Source organism: Ooceraea biroi, chromosome 10 (genome assembly GCF_003672135.1).
Source record: "Ooceraea biroi isolate clonal line C1 chromosome 10, Obir_v5.4, whole genome shotgun sequence".
NCBI classification, from domain to species: domain Eukaryota; kingdom Metazoa; phylum Arthropoda; class Insecta; order Hymenoptera; family Formicidae; genus Ooceraea; species Ooceraea biroi.
The window spans coordinates 13,796,101-13,817,670 of NC_039515.1; the positions used below are offsets into that span (position 1 = coordinate 13,796,101).

Consider the following 21,570-nt stretch of genomic DNA (forward strand, 5'->3'; position numbering starts at 1 on the left):
TTACAGTTTGATTACGACTGAACAGCTGTTGGGTATAGATGCTGGCACATATCGATTTCTTTAGCATAGTTGCCAGGCTGCACACTAACCGCAATGGCCTTCTCAAGAACGACTCTACAGGCGATATCATGCTGTTCTTTCTCCACAGATCGATATAAAACGATACCTTTTTTTAATATTTTTGTTATCTTTAATATATGTACTCAGTAAATTGCATCCTAATGTGTTTGTTATATAATGATCCGCTGTATAGTTTCTCCATAAATTAGAGAATTCGTAAAAATTTATTGATCATCTTTTATGGTTTCACGGGTCTCCTAAATCTTCCTTCGGCAGCTCCCGCCTTGCAATCTCGGAGACGAGTAAGTTATAACAGAAAGGCTTACTGAATTTTCTAAATTTAGAAAGAATGTGTGTTTTTTTTGGTTCATATTTCTCTGTTTATAGCTCGTGAATAACTGATTTTAAACCGTTGAGGTCAAGAGGAGTATCTTTGGGTCGTCTTTTTGCCTGTTATTCAGAGAAGTCCTTGTCTGGAGGGTTGTAGGCGAACGTCGAGATTAGCGAGGTACATGATTCGATGTACGATACGACGGCGATTGTGGGGCGACTACAGGCACGGCGTGCGCTGAACGTTGGTAGGGAGGTCATAATGCCGGGCGCGGTATGGTTCGGTTCTCCAAGGTGAGGAGCGGCCGTGATCAGCCCACTCTAACTAGAATGAAATCCCGTCGTGCATTTTAAGGACTTTCTGTCTCTCTTGTACTCGTCCATCGCGGTTCAGGTAGTTAGTACGTTGCACCTGTATTCTCTCGTTGCTGCATCCCGAACGCGCCCTCTCTTTGCGTCAAGATATGGAGCCTCGAGTACGTCCCTGTGACGGGTCATGATGCCGCCGCAGTAATGTGACGGGATTGAATCCGATGATGATTGGATTTCGTTACGTGAATTGGCACTGATCGCTGAATAGCATTTGCGCCGCCGCTAAACCAATTAAAAAAATTATAAATCTCTATCTTTTACACTTACCGGCCCCTGGAAACGGTTTCATCCTCCTTCGGTGCGATGGGTTTAATTGACGGGCCGCGAAACAGTTATCATCTTTGAAGAACTAATATTCCTGAGAGGTTACTGGCTGAGGCACTCTTCTCTAAGAAGGTACGAGAGAACCTTGAAATGTCTGCCTTTCTTTTTTTATGATTCTTCGAATTTATTTCTTTAATATTATATAGAGGAGAATCCCCTATTTATGAGATATGCTCCTAATTGAATGATATGGGGTTCTGCTAACACTAGTGAGCACCATCTGTTGTTCCACCATGAACTTATTACTCTTGGTGTAAAATGTATTTAGTGAAAATTCATTGTTCGTTATTGCGGTTTCGCTTTTGCAAGAAAAGTTTGTAGAATTGGTGAACATGTAAAGGATACTTGAGTAAGTTCTTTTAAACCTCTGTTTATATTATATAATGAAGAAATGGTTGGCAAATAATTGTTCAGTATGCAATGAGTAGAGTAGAAATCGTACTAGTAACAGGAAATACGCATTTGTTGAATTTGTTTAATTTAGTAGAGGTTAGATTTCATTGATCGCGAACCGCTAGGCGCGTGGCTCGTATAATGATATTTATTCAGGGTACTCTTAATATGAGCTCATTATTGTCGTCTTGAGGATATGGATTATGTGTGTAATAAAAAGAAAGAAAAGATACTACTTAAGTGTTAAAGAAAAGTTAATACGAATTTAATATTACGAATTTTTGTGTACTTTAATTTTTTATAGAATCTGACTGGAGTGTTAGAGGTACGAGGAAGCGTCGACAGTGGAACCGTGAAGCATTTGGCGAAGCTGTGGTAGCATATTTTTATAAAACTATCCAATAAAGTTTTTTAATTGCAATACTGATGTATTTTGCACTTTTAACACCGATTTCTCGAGGTATTCTTAATATTAGGAGCACACTTTCTCGATCCTGCCGTAAGCTCTTTTTTCAAATTTTTTTAATTTTCAGAAAAATAATATTTAAATTAGATTTTTCATTTCACCACCTAAGCTTATTAAATTCTCTTCAAGATAACGTATTAAATTTTTAAATTCTGCCTATAGATTCCTTACATTCGGCAAATCGATATGGTATCTCATAATCGGGGACTTTCCTCTAGTGATATCTGATTTGTTTTAAAATTATATACTTTGATTACTTACCCGGCTCAAAAGTTTTTCTTCATCCGCCGCCACTGTCTTGCGTAGATGAGAGCCGAGCATCCCGCTACCAGGAAGAATACTATGCAGGCGCAAACCGCGAGGACCAACGCAACAGTCTGCCAATCCCACAGTAGGTTGTCCTCGCCGGGAGATTTTCTCCTCTCCCGAGGATCGTGTGCCGTCTACGTCATAAAGCCAGTGTTATTCATTACTGCGATAACATTTGTCAACTCTTAACTCTATCTTCTTCAGAAACGCCATCATGCTGACGAGATCAGTTTTCAAAACACAATACGAAATGTAACCGAGTTTGGCAACGTGATTCTACGTGGCATAGCAAATAGAGCGAAAGCGGTGCCAGCTTTCGCCGACGCACGCTGATTTTTCTACGCTTATTACAACAGGCAACCAATCCGACATTAGTAATTTTAAGTTTGCCAATTAGCAGTTTTTATGTTTAATTCACTTGCTTCGTACAATTCAGCAAGTGTATCAAAATAATCAAATCTATTTCTAACGTGCATCCATAATGCAATTTTCTAAAGAATTTATCAATCACGAAATCATACTTGGATTAAAATCAAAACAAGAAGAAAACTTGAAAATTTAAAACTGATCAAAGTATTGGGTCATTAAGTATGAAACTTTACAAATGTAAAAGCGCCATCTTTAACATTTGTTATCTCAAATTTGGCGCCAGACGTCAGTATCAGGTTAGGTTAGTGTGATAGATGTATGTTCGCTCTTCAAATGTCATATTTGTTTCTTCAAATATCTTCATTAGTTTTATTGGTGGATTCTTTTTTTATAGAAACTATGGAAAAGTCCAAAATTCGTGTGATTTATGAATATGAGTTCCGCCGTGGAACCACAGGGTCGGAGACAGCTCGTAAATATCAACGCTGTATTTGGTGAAGGTTCAACTACTAAAGCAACGGTGGGCAATTGGTTCCAAAAACTTCAGAGATGGAGATTTCAGCCTCGCTAATGAGCCACGTGGAAGACCAAAGACGAAGGTGGATAATGATCACTTGAGAGCCGTAGTAGAGTCCGATCCATCTCAAAGTACACGTGAATTGGCATCGATATTCAATGTTTCCATACCCACCATATTGGTTCATTTAGCTGCAATGGTAAGATAAAGAAGTTGGACAAATGGGTCCCGCACGAATTGACCGATGCGCAGCAGGCGCAACGTCTAGAGGCTTCACTTTCTTTGCTTTCCCGTCACAAAATGAATCTTTTTTAATCGAATTGTGACCTGTGATGAAAAGTGGATACTCTACGACAATCGTAAACGCTCACATCAGTGGTTGAACGCTGATGAACCACCGAGACATCACGCGAAACCCAACATTACACAGAAGAAGCTTATAGTGACTGTTTGGTGTCCAGGTCAAGTGTTATCTACTACAACTTTATGAAATCTGGTACATCGATAACGGCTGAAGTATATTGCAAGCACTGGACGAAATGATGCAACAACTTGCTATTAAACAACCGAAATTGGTCAATCGGTCAATGCCGATCCTGTTGCATGATAATGCTCGACCGCACACTGCACGACTGACCGTGGCAAAGCTACGGGAGTTGGAATTGGAAACTCTCCGTCATCCACCATATTCACCAGATCTATCACCTACCGACTATCACTTTTTCCGGAATTTGGACAACTTGTTGGTGGGAAAATTCTTCAATTCTCAACAGGCAGTCGAAACAGCCTTCCGCGACTTCATCGATTCCCGTACTCCTGGCTTCTATAGTAGAGGCATAGACCAACTACCACTAAAATGGCAGAAGTGTGTAGATAACATGGGCGCATACTTCGATTGGAAAATAATCATGTCCATGTGCCAAAAACTGCAAAAGTTTATGTTCTATTTGTAAAGTTCATACTTAATGACCTAGTACTATTCTGAGTTACTTTTGATTCCGGCGAGGCGGAGACCGGCTCTTCGTCGATCGAACTTTCATTCTTTCTCGATCGAGGTCGACGAGATTGCCGGCTTCCTCAACGGGTCGCTCTTTCGTCTGTTTCTCGGGAAACCGCCAGAACATCTTCGACGTAACGGTTTCCTCGAGGCGACGTTGGCTGCCATCGCCAGCCTCCGGCGGGACGCTCTTTCTCGTCGACGACAGAAAGGACCCAGTCGAGCTCGAGCGCCGAGAACGGGCCGCAAATCGCGTCCTTGTGCACAGCGCACGGGCTCAGGGTGAATTCCGGGGCGCATCGGGTGCACGGCCAGCAGGCGGCGCGATCGGCAGACCAGAATTCCAGGCCGGGTTTGCAGACCGGATGTTGCTGTTGCTGCTGCTGTTGCTGCTGCTGCTGAGCGCTGGATGTCGCGCCCGCCGGCGGCAGAGGATTCGCACAGGCCGACGAATACCGACACCAGGGTCAACAGCAGCCCGGAGCAAGATTCCCTCGGCATCACCTGCAATCGTAACGCACAGATCGGAGTAACAGACGTTTCTGATTTCATCCTATCGATGAAATCAGAAGTAAACCGGTACTATCGTTTGCCACGACTCGATGAATCTTTTGTAGATTTACACAGTGCACAGTGGGCCAGAAAGCATGCAAAAGCGGACAAAATTCAAGATTTCTTTAGACTTTTCTGAAATTCGAGGTACTTGAGGTTTTGAGGTTGCTGATAACGAATCTGACATGGAAAATTCAATATTCAAATTAGTGGATCCAATATGGCGGTCAATATCTATTAATTTTGATCGGATTTGTATGGAACTTGATATTTAATGGTTTTCAAGGTTGCTGATAACGAATCTGACATCAAAAATTCCTACTCCCTACTCGGAGCGTACAAGCGCCGCGAGAGACAGTGCCGGCACGGTAGAGCGGCCTATCAGCAGATGGGGCACCGTTGCGTAGGACAAAATATTTTCTATTTGTTACATTTAGAACAATGAGAAATAAACTAGTGAGATAAATTGTCGAACTTAAAAACTTTCCGTCAAACTAGCTTTATATCGTGAAAAAATGCATTCTATATATTAACATATATATATTAATATTATATATATACCTATATATTATACATATATATAATATTAATATATATATTAACATTAAATAAATATATTACTATTAATAAATATTCGCTATCACGTGAATTAATGCACCTTATTGTACGTATCTAGTCGCGTAATCGTAGCAAATCTGGGCGATTTAAAACTCATGTACACATAGCAAATTACAGTATTCGCAAAAATATCGCCGAACAAGTTTAAAGTAGACATTATAATGAAGATCCTGACACCTTCAATTTTTGATTAGAAAGTGGAGTCTCGGGGAGCAGGAAAACAATAACCTGTACAAAAGCGAAATGAATAAAATTGATTTCACAAGAAGTCATGATACTCAAATCAGGTTAACGTCCACAGATCTTTACTAGCTTTTTCAAATTCAAATACCCGTAATACTGATATTACATAAAAGAAAAACCTTTAAAAGTGATAAGCTAAATTTTTCATATGCGAAAAAGAAATTATAAATACGTTAGGAAACAAATAACATTTTTCTTGTTCATGATGCCCCTATATGAACAAATTTTGAATAACCTGTAAAAACATTTCGCTACGGCCACTTCAACTACTCTATTTTAAGATATCGTGATAATTGAGTAAAAATCTGAGTGTTGGTTTTTTGCCACTTTTTGTGAGTTTTCTGGCCCACTGTGCAGTGTAGAGATCGCGAGCCTAATTTATATTCAAACATTTGAATAATTAAAGTAGCTATACAAGAGTACGAAGTAAGTCATGTAAATTTGTCATGTTAATTAATTCTATTAAACTGCAGAAAGAATTACATGCAGCGAGGGAATACTTTTTGCGCCTTGCAACTCTCCCGATTCATGCAGTGGGGAGGCGACGTCGATCGCGGTCGATCGGGCGTAATTCGAGCGTATAAAGCCGCTCTTTAAGCCGCAAAAGCGCTCAGACCGTTTCCACTTCCGGCTCGGTCCGCGATGTAATTACATCCGCAGTTGAATCGCGATCCATCTACGTCATAGTTCGCGGCTGGCCGTCTGTGTGCCTTCGTTTCCGTGCACGAGCAAGCGTGTGTATATCAGTGCATATACACATATAGAGGAGAAACCCCTATTATGAGATATGCTCCTAATATGAGATAATGGGGTTGCTGCTAAACTAGTGAGCACCATCTGTTAGTTCCACCATGAACTTATTACTCTTGGTGTAAAATGTATTTAGTGAAAAATTCATTGTTCGTTATTGCGTTTAGCCTTTGCAAGAAAAGGTTTGTGAAATTGTGAACATGTCAAAGGAACTTGAGGTAAGTCTTTAAACCTTGTTTATTATATAATAAGGAAATGGTTGGCAATAAATTCAGTATGCAATGATAGAGTAGAATCGTAGTAACAGGAAAATACGCGATTTGTTGAATTGCTTAATTGTAGAGGTTAGATTTCATGATCGCGGAACCGCTAGGCGCGTGGCTCGTATAATGAGATATTCAGGGTACTCTTAATATGAGATCATTATTGCTCGAATATGAGGATTATGTAATGTAATAAAATGAAAGAAAATACTACTTAAGGTTAAAGAAAAGTTAATACGAATTTATATTACGAATTTTTGTGTATTTAATTTTTATAGAATCTGACTATGGAGGTTAGAGGTACGAGAAAGCATCGACAGTGGAATCGTGAAGATTTGGCGAAGGCTGTGGTAGCAGTATTTTATAAAACTATCTAATAAAGTTTTTTAATTGCAATACTGATGTATTTTGCACTTTTAACACCGATTTCTCGAGGTATCTTATATTAGGAGCACACTTTCTCGATCCTGCGTAAAGCTCTTTTTTCAAATTTTTTTAATTTTCAGAAAAAAATAATATTTATATTAGATTTTTCATTTCACCAACCTAAGCTTATTAAATCTCTTCAAGATAACGTATTACATTTTTAATTCTGCCTATAGATTTCCTTACATTCGGCAAAATCGATATGGTATCTCATAATCGGGGACTTTCCTCTATGTGTATAGCGCGTTTTTCCAAATTGGCGAAGTTCATTTTCTAAATGACTTTTCTGATGACTTAAAATGGGAACAATTAACAAAATTCAGAATGTCGAACTGCGCAATTAATCAACGATATATCAAGTTTATGTTCGTAATATATTTCCGAGATCAATGAGTCATATATTCGCTAGAAGTGCATAGATAATGTGACGATGAACCAATGATGATTATTTCGGTTACGTGAATTGCACGATGCTGATGCACTGCGCGCGCGTAAACACAATTAAAAATTATTACAACGCCAGTCTTTATGAAGCGCCGAAAGTATATCTTGAAAACTAATATTCCTGAATTCTCTTGAAAAGCACTCTCAAGAAGGTACGAGAGAACACTTGAAAGTCGCTTTCTTTTTTATGATTCTCGAATATATTTAATATTATATAGAGGAGAATCCCCTATTATGGGATATGCTCCTAATATGAGATAATGGGGTTGCTGCTAAACTAGTGAGCACCATCTGTTAGTTCCACCATGAACTTATTACTCTTGGTGTAAAATGTATTTAGTGAAAAATTCATTGTTCGTTATTGCGTTTAGCCTTTGCAAGAAAAGGTTTGTGAAATTGTGAACATGTCAAGGAACTTGAGGTAAGTCTTTAAACCTTGTTTATTATATAATAAGGAAATGGTTGGCAATAAATTCAGTATGCAATGATAGAGTAGAATCGTAGTAACAGGAAAATACGCGATTTGTTGAATTGCTTAATTGTAGAGGTTAGATTTCATGATCGCGGAACGCCTAGGCGCGTGGCTCGTATAATGAGATATTCAGGGTACTCTTAATATGAGATCATTATTGCTCGATCCTCTATGTGTATAGCGCGTTTTTCCAAATTGGCGAAGTTTCATTTTCTAAATGACTTTTCTGATGACTTAAAATGGGAACATTAACAAAATTCAGAATGTCGAACTGCGCAATTAATCAACGATATATCAAGTTTATGTTCGTAATATATTTCCGAGATCATGAGTCATATATTCGCTAGAAGTGCATAGATAATGTGACGATGAACCAATGATGATATTTCGGTTACGTGAATTGCACGATGCTGATGCACTGCGCGCGCGTAAACACAAATTAAAATTATTACAACGCCAGTCTTATGAAGCGCCGAAAGTATATCTTGAAAACTAATATTCCTGAATTCTCTTGAAAGCACTCTCAAGAAGGTACGAGAGAACACTTGAAAGTCGCTTTCTTTTTTATGATTCTCGAATATATTTTAATATTATATAGAGGAGAATCCCCTATTATGGGATATGCTCCTAATATGAGATAATGGGGTTGCTGCTAAACTAGTGAGCACCATCTGTTAGTTCCACCATGAACTTATTACTCTTGGTGTAAAATGTATTTAGTGAAAAATTCATTGTTCGTTATTGCGTTTAGCCTTTGCAAGAAAAGGTTTGTGAAATTGTGAACATGTCAAAGGAACTTGAGGTAAGTCTTTAAACCTTGTTTATTATATAATAAGGAAATGGTTGGCAATAAATTCAGTATGCATGATAGAGTAGAATCGTAGTAACAGGAAAATACGCGATTTGTTGAATTGCTTAATTGTAGAGGTTAGATTTCATGATCGCGGAACCGCTAGGCGCGTGGCTCGTATAATGAGATATTCAGGGTACTCTTAATATGAGATCATTATTGCTCGAATATTATTGGCTAGTGACACTTTCATATTCCGAAAAGAATTTCTAATCGATAAATGATGCTTTTTAAGTCGTAAAAACAAGTAAACATTTTCTGCTCTTCATGATGTTGATAACACTACATCGACAAGTAATATTCCTTATAACGCATTAATTGAATATTATATATGAAAATCTTTTTAAATTATTAGAAAACATAGCACACACGATGCGTATTCGCTTTAACACTTTCACGAGTTAACTTGTTGTTAATTCTATGAAGATTGAGTACAAAAATTCGTGACACAGCCTCAATCATGAATATTTCGATTCTTTGGTATTTAATCACATTTATACGATATGGCGACTCGTTACATGATATTCCGCATTGTGTAACGTGTATCGACAATAAGCGATCTTTTAGTAATCGCCCGAAAGATAATAGACTGGCCCTTGAAATCCACAGTGAAATATCAATCCAACTAAAGACATACTTTATTTAAGACTTGAAAAAATTTACTTTCACTGTAATTTAAATTTAAATTTCACTGTAAAAAAATGTTTATTAGACATTAACATTAGTTTTTATGAAATGCTTTATGAATTATTTTCTTTATGAAAAAGTGTAAAACATATTTAATTATAATAAATTTTTTATTGAAAATCAGTGCGATTCACAAACTACCGCATGCATTATTACTACTCTACAAGCGAAAGAATTCAGCACTCACCAATGCGCGATGAAATCGCAGTCCATCCTAGTCCATCTATCGATGAAAGTGATCGCTTGGAACCTCCTCACCTCCTGGACTTCCTTCCTTTGTGCATCCTTCATCTTTAGTCTGCACTCTAGTCTTTAGTCTTTAATTTGCACTAACACTCGCACTAACACTCGCGCTAACACTCGCGCTAACACTCGCGACGCGATACTCATGAAAGCTATCGAACGAATATTATAAGAACGAATATTGTCTGAACAAAATTCACTTCACTTCACTCACTGACTGGCGGCGTGATCCCACGATGAAGTTGCTCCGCATAGCAAGGCGAAGCTTATTTCCGCAATAGCGGACATTGTTCTGCAATGTATTTGTGAAGTCTGGCTCCACAATGTATTTGCGAAGATTGTTTGCGCGATATATTTATTATTTTTGTTTTAGAACGATTTTACTTTTATTTAACAATGTTTTACGTTTCTCTATTCAAAATAAAATTTATAACGCGATCGCGAAGTCTTCTAATATATATTCGCGAGCAGCATATAAATGATATCAATCAATATAACGAGAAAAATTGAACAATAAACTATAATCATGATTAGATTGCAGCATCTTTTAATGAATACGAATAAAATAATTGAAACTTTTTTCATCTTAACTATTCTTTGATCGCGTGTATTTAATCGCACCGTGTCTCTAATAGCATCGCGAAAACTATGCATATTCGATTAAGTGGATGAATAATTAAATACCGCAATAATATAATAATTAATATAATTCGAGAAATTTACGAAATCTGTGTGGCGCCGTATTTGGCGCAACTGCTGCGGCGAATTTCAGTACTGCTTCATTCGACAATTATGCATATGTATTTGGACAATTATGCATGTCTACGGCGAAAAATTAAATTAATGATTTAAGTGGTATAAATCCATCATGAAAATATATACAGATATAATATAGGAAGATATAATACAGATTCAATAAACTGAAAAATATGTTGGATTTAAAACCAAATTTGTCTATGAAAATGAACTTCTAAAAATGAACACATTAAGATTTATACCAATCTTCAATCAATAATTCGTATATGCATGCACAAATCTACATAGAAAAGCATCTACTTCTATTATTTACAGTAAATCGCACTGAGTGTTACAAAAATATATCCACCACCATAGAAAATACTGTTGCTTGTCACTCGCCAGCCGCGATTCAGGATCGGCCACACACATTCTGCTACTCACTTCTGAAACAAAAATAATGAAAAGCTGATTAAATTTCAGACACGCATTTAATATATAAATATATAAAGTAAATAAAAATATAATAAATTTAATAAAAATTTATAAAAATATAAAAAAATATAAAAAAAAATATCTGCTTAATAAGATCCGTTTAATCTGGAACAGAAATAATTATTCCAACTTTTATTATTGCAATTAAAACTTGTGATTAATTGATGATGCAAGTCAAATTTTATAAAAGAAATTGTATTTATCTCATTCATAAATAATAAAACGTGGAAATTCGACTTTTTGTTAAATAAATCTACCAATTACTCACCTTACGTTTGCCCTGGCGTCGCCCATTGCCCTTCCTGAGCCTCCTCCTCCTCTCAGTCCTTGATTGCACTCGCGAAAATACGGCATCAGTTCAGTGTCTGTAAAACACGACAAAGCAAATATTAATTCCTTTGCTGCTTTGATTTATATTTCAAATCGTCAAATATATTCTCCAGGAAATATTTATCTGAATATATATATACAATAATAATAATTTCTATTATACATTCGCGCGATTCAAACATATTTCCTAGCAAATTTTAATCTCAAGTTAATTTTCATTAAATTTCTAGTTATTGTGATATTCACATTATATCATTTATATATCCAATTCTATGAACACAATCGTATACATATGATTAATTACGATAACTATCGAAAAATTTAAGGTGAAGGTTATATCGTGAATTCGTTCTTGAAACCCGACGAAACTCAAACTAACACGGTTGAGATTTATACAGGGTGTCCGAAATAAAGTGACTCAGACGGAAAGTACAGGTAGATAGGAGTAAACCGAGAAGAAAAGTCAAATACTATTTTTTCGAAATTCGCAATAGTTATTAAGTTATTAACATATACGTCTGAGCCAATAAACGCGCTGAAAGCGTTAGGCCGGACTCGGGAGATAGAGCGAGAGGCGGGGTCAAGAAGAGTGGGGCGAGGGGGGAACCGTGAGCGACTTGCGAAGCGCGGCGCGTGACATATGATACCGCGCCGAGAATCTATTATGTATTGTGCTTTCCGTACATTGCCGACGAGGAAACAATAATTTTCCAGCGCGGTGTTTTTAATAGCAAGGAAATGATACGCTATCATTTCCACACCACCTAGCGGTAGATAGCTCGGTGCGTTTTTTTATAGTGATTTCCCCGGTAGGCCTAATCCACTCTCATTATTTAATTCGATTAATTTAATTGAATTGTTCGAAATGTCGTCCCCTTTCTCGTACGCAGAGGTCGGCTCGAACACGACGCACTGGAATTCCTCTCGTATTATGCACGAGACACCCCGTTTCACGCAATTGTTGTACAGTGCGAAAAATTGTACGAGATGTTGGATAATATGCACGCCCAGGAAATCGTTAGGCATAAATCCGAGCCGCGAGACGCGCATTTTCGCCTGCTAGCTCATAAGCCACTATCATATTCGTATACTCTTCCGTAGTATATCGCATCGTCGCTGTCTAACACCTCGAACACTTCGAATATCTTGAACACGAGACTTATACGCGACTGTACAAGAAAATATCGTGCGAAAATATCGTGTAGGCAGAACATGACTTTCAATTGACTTTCAGCAACTGTAGACAAAACACGAACATTGTTTGCTGCCTGATGGCTCGCGGGAATCTCGGTTTGAGGTATTCAAGGTGTTCGAAGTACTAAACAGCGATATTATCCAACATATCGTACAATTTTTCGCGCTGTACAAAAATTGAGACGCACCGTGCCATACGCGATATTGTACGAAGAGCCGACCTCTGCGTACGAGAAAGGGGACGACATTTCGAACAATTCAATTAAATTAATCGAATTAAATAATGAGAGTGGATTAGGCCTACCGGGGAAATCACTATAAAAAAAAACGCACCGAGCTATCTACCACTAGGTGGTGTGGAAATGATAACGTATCACTTCCTTGCTATTAAAAACACCGCGCTGGAAAATTGTTTCCTCGTTAGCAATGTACGGAAAGCACAAATACGTAATAGATTCTCGGCGCGGTATCATATGTCACGCGCCGCGCTTCGCGAGTCGCTCGCGGTTCCCCCCTCGCCCCACTCTTCTTGACCCCGCCTCTCGCTCTATCTCCCGAGTCCGGCCTAACGCTTTCAGCGCGTTTATTGGCTCAGACGTATATGTTAATAACTTAATAACTATTGCGAATTTCGAAAAATAGTATTTGACTTTTCTTCTCGGTTTACTCCTATCTACCTGTACTTTCCGTCTGAGTCACTTTATTTCGGACACCCTGTATATGTACCCGCTCGTATACACTAAGCTTCGATCCTGAATTCTAAACTTCGAATTTATTATAATATGCATTAAATAATGACGATAAAAAGAACTTTAAGAAGTTACACGCCTTTTTTAGAATAGGATTCGCTATTAAGGAGATTGAATAGATATTAGACATGGTTTTTGCTCGGGAGAGACTGGCGACCTTCATTCGCGTTGCTCCCATATTGATTTAGTTTCATTTACCTCTAATCTTGTTCTCTGTTATACTTCCAAGATAGCCAAGCCCCAGCATAATGTGGCAAAAGCATCATCAATTAAATGAGATTTTGTTCTCGATTGCGAAAAGATTGAGATAATGCCGCGAATAATTCGCAAAAATTAAGCGACGGCCATCGTACAAACGCCCGTTAAATATATTATATATAAATATTAAATAAATATTGCAGAAACAAGCTCGCTATCATAATGCGCAGCAATTAGTGTAGTGAAGTGATTGTTTGTTCCGACATACGATATTCATTCATGACTTTCATGATGCGTCGTGAGTGTAAAGTGCAAAGTGAAGTAAAGACTGTCAATGAAGAATACGCAATAAGACAAGGAATTCTAGCCTGGAAGAGTTTTAGATTCCAGAAATTTCATCAATGAACTGACGAATTACGATGGACTTCGTGGGATTTCATCGCGCATTGGTTGAGTGCTCCATTTTTACACTTTAGAAAATTTAGTAGCAATAATGCGTACAGTTTGTAATTATACTGATTTTTTATGAAATAGCTAGATGCCTTTTACACTTTGTATTTTGAGTAGGAAAAACTGCTATACCTCATGAAAACGTTTTTCACAGTCACTCAATTATTACGCTCAATTATTACACATTTTTTGAAAGAATATATATTTATTTTATGTAGACTTATATTTTTGTCACATAAATGAAACTTTAATATTGAGTTAACTAAGAAGTCCGTGCAGATTTTTTAAACAAAATTGCTTTTTTATTTATTCTTAATACAAAATTGTAATACAATTTAAAATTTAAAATTTTGCGTTTTTGTATTCTGCCAAAAGAATCCACACGGACATTTTAGTTAACTCAAGTTTTTTTTTGAAAAGCCTGTACTTCCGGTCCCTTTGAGGTATAAACGATTTGAACGGAGGTACAAACGAGTAGAAACTATGCTCCTTCGAATGGCGTTGGGCATTTTCGGATATCTCTCCAAACAACGGAGGTACGAACAACTATTTGTTTTACTTTGAAAATGCTGTACTTCCGGTTCCTTTGAGGTACAAACGATTTGAACGGAGGTACAAACAGGCGCTATACGAGCTCTTTCGACCGCCGTTGGCCGTTTTCGAATATCTCGAAAATTGGCGAAAGTACCTCTTGGACGTTTTTTGAAGAGCCTGTACTTCCGGTCCCTTTGAGGTACAAACGATTTGAACGGAGGTACAAACGAATAGAAACTATGCTCCTTCGAATGGCGTTGGGCATTTTCGGATATCTCTCCAAACAACGGAGGTACGAACAACTATTTGTTTTACTTTGAAAATGCTGTACTTCCGGTTCCTTTGAGGTACAAACGATTTGAACGGAGGTACAAACAGGCGCTATCCGAGCTCTTTCGACCGCCGTTGGCCGTTTTCGAATATCTCGAAAATTGGCGAAAGTACCTCTTGGACGTTTTTTGAAGAGCCTGTACTTCCGGTCCCTTTGAGGTACAAACGATTTGAACGGAGGTACAAACGAATAGAAACTATGCTCCTTTAAATGGCGTTGGGCATTTTCGGATATCTCTCCAAACAACGGAGGTACGAACAACTATTTGTTTTACTTTGAAAATGCTGTACTTCCGGTTCCTTTGAGGTACAAACGATTTGAACGGAGGTACAAACAGGCGCTATCCGAGCTCTTTCGACCGCCGTTGGCCGTTTTCGAATATCTCGAAAATTGGCGAAAGTACCTCTTGGACGTTTTTTGAAGAGCCTGTACTTCCGGTCCCTTTGAGGTACAAACGATTTGAACGGAGGTACAAACGAATAGAAACTATGCTCCTTTAAATGGCGTTGGGCATTTTCGGATATCTCTCCAAACAACGGAGGTACGAACAACTATTTGTTTTACTTTGAAAATGCTGTACTTCCGGTTCCTTTGAGGTACAAACGATTTGAACGAAGGTACAAACAGGCGTTATACGAGCTCTTTCGACCGCCGTTGGCCGTTTTCGAATATCTCGAAAATTGGCGAAAGTACCTCTTGGATGTTTTTTGAAGAGCCTGTACTTCCGGTTCCGTTGAGCTACAAACGATTTAAACGATGGTTCCTGAAGGTACAAACCATACTCTTTCGAATGGCATTATTAAAATGCGGATATCTTTTAGTCGGGTGCTGGCTATTGTTTGATCCCTTATAACTTTTAAACTGTTGAGGTACAAACGAAACGAACGATGGTACAAACAGGTACAAACGAGGTACAAACGAAATATGCCCGAAAATTTTCATTTCGTTAAAGTCAGGTGCCAGGTTCACACCGGTGTGGTCAACGCAATACTTTCACGATTTTATTGTTCTTACTTGCTTTATTACATCAGCTTCCGATCCTTCCAACTCACTTTTCAGTAGTACGTAATCTGATTCTTTTCTTGTTTTACCATTTTGATTTTTTCTTGAGCCTTCTCATTTATTTTTTAGATGGATTAGCACATATCTATGATTAAATACGAATAATAATGTTTGTATTGTAGTTTAACGCATAAAACATTAAAATGTGAATGGTGAGAAATATATCCAGCGATATAACGTACAAATTGTATCAAAACTTCACGACGAACCAAGCCAAACTCGAATATCAGTGTAAAATAAATAGTAAATAATAAAATACTACAACGATCTGTCAATCAGTAACATATACCTGTATGACCGATCAATGCGATAAAGATGATATCGATGAGCTTCTGATATCGATGATGATTTATTATAGCTTATAAAGAATTTTCTGTATATACAGGGTGATTCGTATAAAGTGACCGATTTAATTATTAGTGAAATTTGAAGACATGAAAAAAGAGTTTATACCGATATGTTCAGTACAAAGGGGGACACCATATAACGGATACGATTATTTTATGAGTGGAGGCGTGGAGGACATTTCAAAGTCAACTTCTTTTTTTTTAATGGGATGCTGTATTTTTAATTTTATAGGATAGTAGCCCTTTTTAATATAAATTTAATGATACATTACATAAAAACATTCAAGATCAATCAAGGCCAAAGATACATGATAAAATAAAATTCAAATGTATGATCTGTGTATCCATCTGTCGTTCGCTTTGGCTCTCAGTATGTCTAGGTCTATGTTTATGAGCTGTGTTTTCTTTGGAAACTGCTATCATAATGTTATTATTACGAAGATTGTAAAGACAAGTGATGCTTACAAACGTTGCGAGTGCCAAAGCGAACGCAGCCTTAGTATGAGATTAGTCGTAGCACTGAACGTAATGGCTAATTACAATAATTCACAAATTGTAGACATTTTGATAACTTTTGGTGAATGTGGAAAAAATGCAGCTGAAACTGCAAGAGTATTAAATGAACGATATCCAGATCGACATAGACATAGTGCAATATTACGGATTATATCGCGAGCAAGACAATTTGGTACACTACGAGTAAGAAAAAACCGTCAACGATCACATTATGAAAGAGACAATGAACGTTTGACTTGTACGGTCAAAGTCACGCTGCGAAGCGCTTCGACACTTTCTATCTTCTTCTTCTTCTTCTTCTTACAAGTAACACTACCCAAGTGTCACACGCCGATTTTGATAAGCTTTGAATATGTTGTTGTCTAGGTCAAAATATGAGATACATATTTTTTTATATCGGCCCGTTTTGCCATTAAGGGGGTGAAACACCCTCTTGAAAAAAATCGGGTTTTATATTTCTTAGCGAATACCGTCGAAACAATAAAACATATAAGAAAAAGTTTCAAGTAAAAGTTTTATGGATTCTAATGCACTTTATAACAGTGCAATCAGATTCATAAGAAATGTTAGTATATATGCAATTATAGAGAAAAAAACAAACAAATTTAGAAATATTGATAAAAATAAAAAAAGTAAAATTTTCTTGTCAGCTCTACGTTGACCATTTCTGGGTCCGGCAGAGGGCGAAAACCTGACTTATTTTGTTAATTAAAAGTAATCCCCCGACTTCATTGTTATCTCTGTGCGAAAAAACTGTTGCCAGGAGTAACTAGCGTATTAAATACGAGAATACGGACGGGGCGCGTATGTAGCGATATAGAGGTACTTTTAGCTTATTTTTGAAAAATGCGTTTTCAGAATATGACCTTATCATATATGGTTGAATTGTCGTTAAATATGCTTGAAGTTTTGCTGAAAGATAAATTTTAAAATTTTCAAAAATTGTGGAGGGGGAAAGGAATTTCGAAAAATATGACATTTTCGAAAAATCTGATTGCACTGTTATAAAGTACATTAGAATCCATAAAACTTTTACTTGAAACTTTTTCTTATATGTTTTATTGTTTCGACGGTATTCGCTAAGAAATATAAAACCCGATTTTTTTCAAGAGGGTGTTTCACCCCCTTAATGGCAAAACGGGCCGATATAAAAAAATATGTATCTCATATTTTGACCTAGACAACAACATATTCAAAGCTTATCAAAATCGGCGTGTGACACTTGGGTAGTGTTACTTGTTAGTGTTTAATGGCACCCGATCCTTTTCAGGTTCGATACGGCCAATTGCAAAAATGAGTGAAATACAAAATACGAAATAACAAGTTGAAAAAAAGAAAACTCGGAACAACCGTTGTGCACCTGACGACTGTCCCCTTCGAAATCCCGACACTCTCTATCCTTTTCCTTCTGTCAGATGAGAAGAAGGATAGAAAGTGTCTAGAAGCGCTTCGCAGCGTGACTTTGACCGTACCAACAGCCATCTAGGAGTGACTGTCAGAACTAGCTGTACAATCTGCTCGTGGTATCGAGAAACACTTGCACTGGGCAAGTGAGTACAGTTCAGTGCAGTTTATTGACGAGTCTTTGCAAGTGATATGAAGAGCTTTTTTTAACCATGATAACATCACGAGGATTGAATTTGCTAAGAACTGCCTACATAAATAGTCAAACAAAGGTTCCCGCACAGAATTTGGGTTTCGTTAGATTAGGTCATCAGTGAGTAAAGTATTATATAATTCCACGTTGTAGGTTATGTTCTAATGTTTTACTACTAGTGCTCATAAATGTGCTAAATAATGATGATAAAATGGATAGTGATAAGAATAAATTCTATTTACGTTATCTAAACGTGTAATAATCGTGTATAATTATCCATAATTATTTAACCAATTATCAAACATGGACAAATGTAATTTTTGTGTTTTATAATAGTAGGTATGTGTGCATAAATTTTGTATTGTTGTAATTTATATAACAGATCTCATTTTGTTTCTATAAATCGTTTATGTTCTATCTAGTAATCTTTTATTCTATTTGTGTCCAGTGCAGTAAGTTATCGTAAACTTCCTCCAGAAGATAAGAAGTGGGCATGGGCTGCAGAATTTCTTGGAGGTGTTATGTGGTGGTGGGTGTTATGGCACTTCTGGCACGATTGGGGTCACCTTGTCGTAAGTATGAGATGATTTCCCAATTATTTGTCATTTTTACTGTCATGTATGTAACTCTGCATCAACTGTACATACATTATAATCCTAATATTAATATCAATAACTTCCAATTTATTTTTCAGGGAGAGTTTCCATACCCGGATGTAACTAAATGGACAGATGAGGAATTAGGTATACCACCAGATGACGCCGATGATTGATAATACGTCAAAGATTATTCTGCAGTAGTGTTACGGAAAGGTAAAATGTATCAGTATGTCATACATATTTAAAAAATAAAAGTTTACAAAATTTTGTTTCAAATGGAACAGAAATATAATATTTATAGAAATCAGTTTCCTTATTACTGTGAAATATTATCAACTTCAATCTCCTTGCCATGATAACTTTCTGATGATAAATTTTAGCAGTCTATGATATTGAACTATTTGCTTCATCATGTTGTCATCAAGAACTTTTTTATTAGTATATATAATTATGTCATAATTATTGCATTATTTAATTTATTTGAGATATATTTGATATCTAACACATAACACATTATATCTCCATAAAATTTTTATAGTGGAAATATTAAAACCTCAGACAATACTTATGATGTTTTCTTCTTTATAAAAACGAAATATCATACAGACGTAACTTTAATTTAAAAAATAAGCTTATATATTTTAAATATGTTGTTTTTTGTTTGCCAATTTGTTATTAATATTATTTACAACAAATCTCGTTACATATATATAATTTTATTAACATTCGGTTACATGAATTTTATTCGGGACAATTGTATCCAAAATATTCAAATTAAGATATATTATTTTGAAACTTGCAAACATCCGTATTCAATTAGTTCTTTTTGGCGATGTTGATAGAAACTGTCTTAATCTCGAGATATCCCTTTAGGCCTTCTTCTCCCCTAAAACAAAAATGCAACGGACTCAACAATATATGTATTATTACACTTTATAAAATAGAGCCTAGCAGCATTTAATTTGCACTTACAATTCACGTCCTATACCAGACTCTTTGTATCCGCCGAATGGTGTTTGAGGTGTAATAGCATCGTAACAATTCACCCTGGAAATTATTATAATTATCATCATGCAGACAACTTCATATATATTTGTATAAACTATTAATTCATAAAATTTACAAAATTTTCTGTATTTACCAAACACTGCCAGCTTCCACCGCTTGAGCAAATTCCAAAGCCTTATTAATGTCTCTGGTAATGACGCCGGAGGCAAGACCATAATTTGTACGATTAGCACGTTCAATTACTTCGTCCATCGTGTCGAATTTCAAGATCGACTGCACCGGGCCAAAAATTTTTCCTTAGCAATTCTCATGTCGTCGGTTACATTTGAGAAAACAGTAGGCTGCACGAAATAGCCAACGCTGCCTCGCGATTACCACCAGCCTGCACGACAGCGCCCTGCTGTTTACCAGAATTGATTAAGTCGATAATTTTGTTCAACATCTCGTCGTCAATCTGTGGCCCTTGGTCAGTTTTTTTGTCGAACGGATCTCCCACTTTCCTATTGAGCGCCAATTGTTTAGCACGCTTTACGAATTCGTCGTATATTTTCGAGTGCACAAATGTGCGCGATCCCGCGCAACAATTTTGCCCATGATTCGCAAATATTGCGTTGTGCGCGATCTCCGCAGCTTCCTTCACTACGAATAGTAACAAGAATAGTTAGTCAAGGTGAATAATATATACGGTTGCATAAAAATGTTTTGCAGAGTTAATCGAGATATAAAATTCATGACTGAATAATATGTACGGTTGCATAAAACTGTTTTGCAACACGTACCATCGACATCATCGAAAATAACGAGCGGGCTCTTGCCACCTAGTTCAAGACTGACACGCTTAAGATTGCTTTTAGCGCAAGCTGCCATTATGATACGTCCGACCTAAAGAAAAAACATAATTACTCGTATTACATATGTACTATTGTATACATGACGTATTTATCTGATGAATACCTCAGTGGATCCGGTGAAGGCAACTTTTTGAATTTCCGGGTGCTCAGCAATAGCTGCGCCAGCAGTTGGCCCGTAGCCTGGGATAACATTTATAACACCAGCTGGGAATCCGGCCTCTTTAGCGAGAGCAGCTGCGTAAAGCGCACTCAAAGGTGTCTGCTCCGCCGGCTTCAAGATCAGAGTACATCCAGTAGCCAGTGCAGGACCCCACTTCCAAACTAACATCATGAAGGGATAATTCCAGGGATGATTTGCCCTACAACGCCAACTGGCTCCTTTCGCGTCAGTGTCACACTGGTATGACCTAATCAAGCAATAAATAAGACATTGTTTCTTGTTGTTAAATCAGAATTACGACAACATGATGATAAGGTTTGGAGAATTTGTAAAATGACTACCTGTCGGGATGGTATCCCCATGTATCTTATCACACCAGCCTGCATAGTAACGAAGAGTACAGATACTTGCTTGTATATCTTCAACGGCACTTGCGTAAGTTTTTCCATTGTCAAGTGTTTCGAGAGTGGCGATATAATCTAAATCGCGCGTGACAAGATCTGCGAACTATGTTATTCATTTGTACTTAGAGTGCAAGTTCTTGAACAAACAAACTAGCAAACAACTCGATATAAAGTTCTACCTTGTTCATCAGCTGCCCACGCGTGTAGGGATGCATTTGACGCCATTCTGAATTTCTATCGAACGCCCGTTTGGCAGCGTTTACTGCTTTATCAACATCAGCCTGAAAACATTTATTCTTCCATTTTTTAAGGAGTCTTTTTAATT

General features: G+C 37.2%; 1 protein-coding gene and 2 pseudogenes across 1 annotated transcript; 1 reads left to right on the forward strand and 2 right to left on the reverse strand.

Moving 5' to 3' along the window:
- Positions 1-2,211: 2,211 nt before the first annotated feature.
- LOC113562751 lies at positions 2,212-4,638 on the reverse strand (annotated as a pseudogene).
- Positions 4,639-18,164: 13,526 nt separating this feature from the next.
- On the forward strand, positions 18,165-19,117 carry LOC105282179 (NADH dehydrogenase [ubiquinone] 1 beta subcomplex subunit 2, mitochondrial). The gene is made up of 3 exons (XM_011343948.3): positions 18,165-18,343; positions 18,672-18,795; positions 18,918-19,117. The coding sequence occupies exons 1-3, from the start codon at positions 18,243-18,245 to the stop codon at positions 18,993-18,995; spliced, it is 303 nt and encodes a 100-aa protein (XP_011342250.1). The 5' UTR covers positions 18,165-18,242; the 3' UTR covers positions 18,996-19,117.
- Positions 19,118-19,517: 400 nt separating this feature from the next.
- LOC113562738 lies at positions 19,518-21,551 on the reverse strand (annotated as a pseudogene).
- Between the last annotated feature and the right edge of the window lie 19 nt (positions 21,552-21,570).

What these genes read in the sequence shown, in the direction of transcription:
- LOC105282179 (XM_011343948.3), top strand. Translation starts at nt 18,243, where the DNA reads ATGATAACATCACGAGGATTGAATTTGCTAAGAACTGCCTACATAAAT. An exon ending in TTCGTTAGATTAGGTCATCA is followed by an intron (nt 18,344 to 18,671) that starts GTGAGTAAAGTA and finishes ATTTGTGTCCAG; the next exon opens with TGCAGTAAGTTATCGTAAAC. An exon ending in ACGATTGGGGTCACCTTGTC is followed by an intron (nt 18,796 to 18,917) that starts GTAAGTATGAGA and finishes TTTATTTTTCAG; the next exon opens with GGAGAGTTTCCATACCCGGA.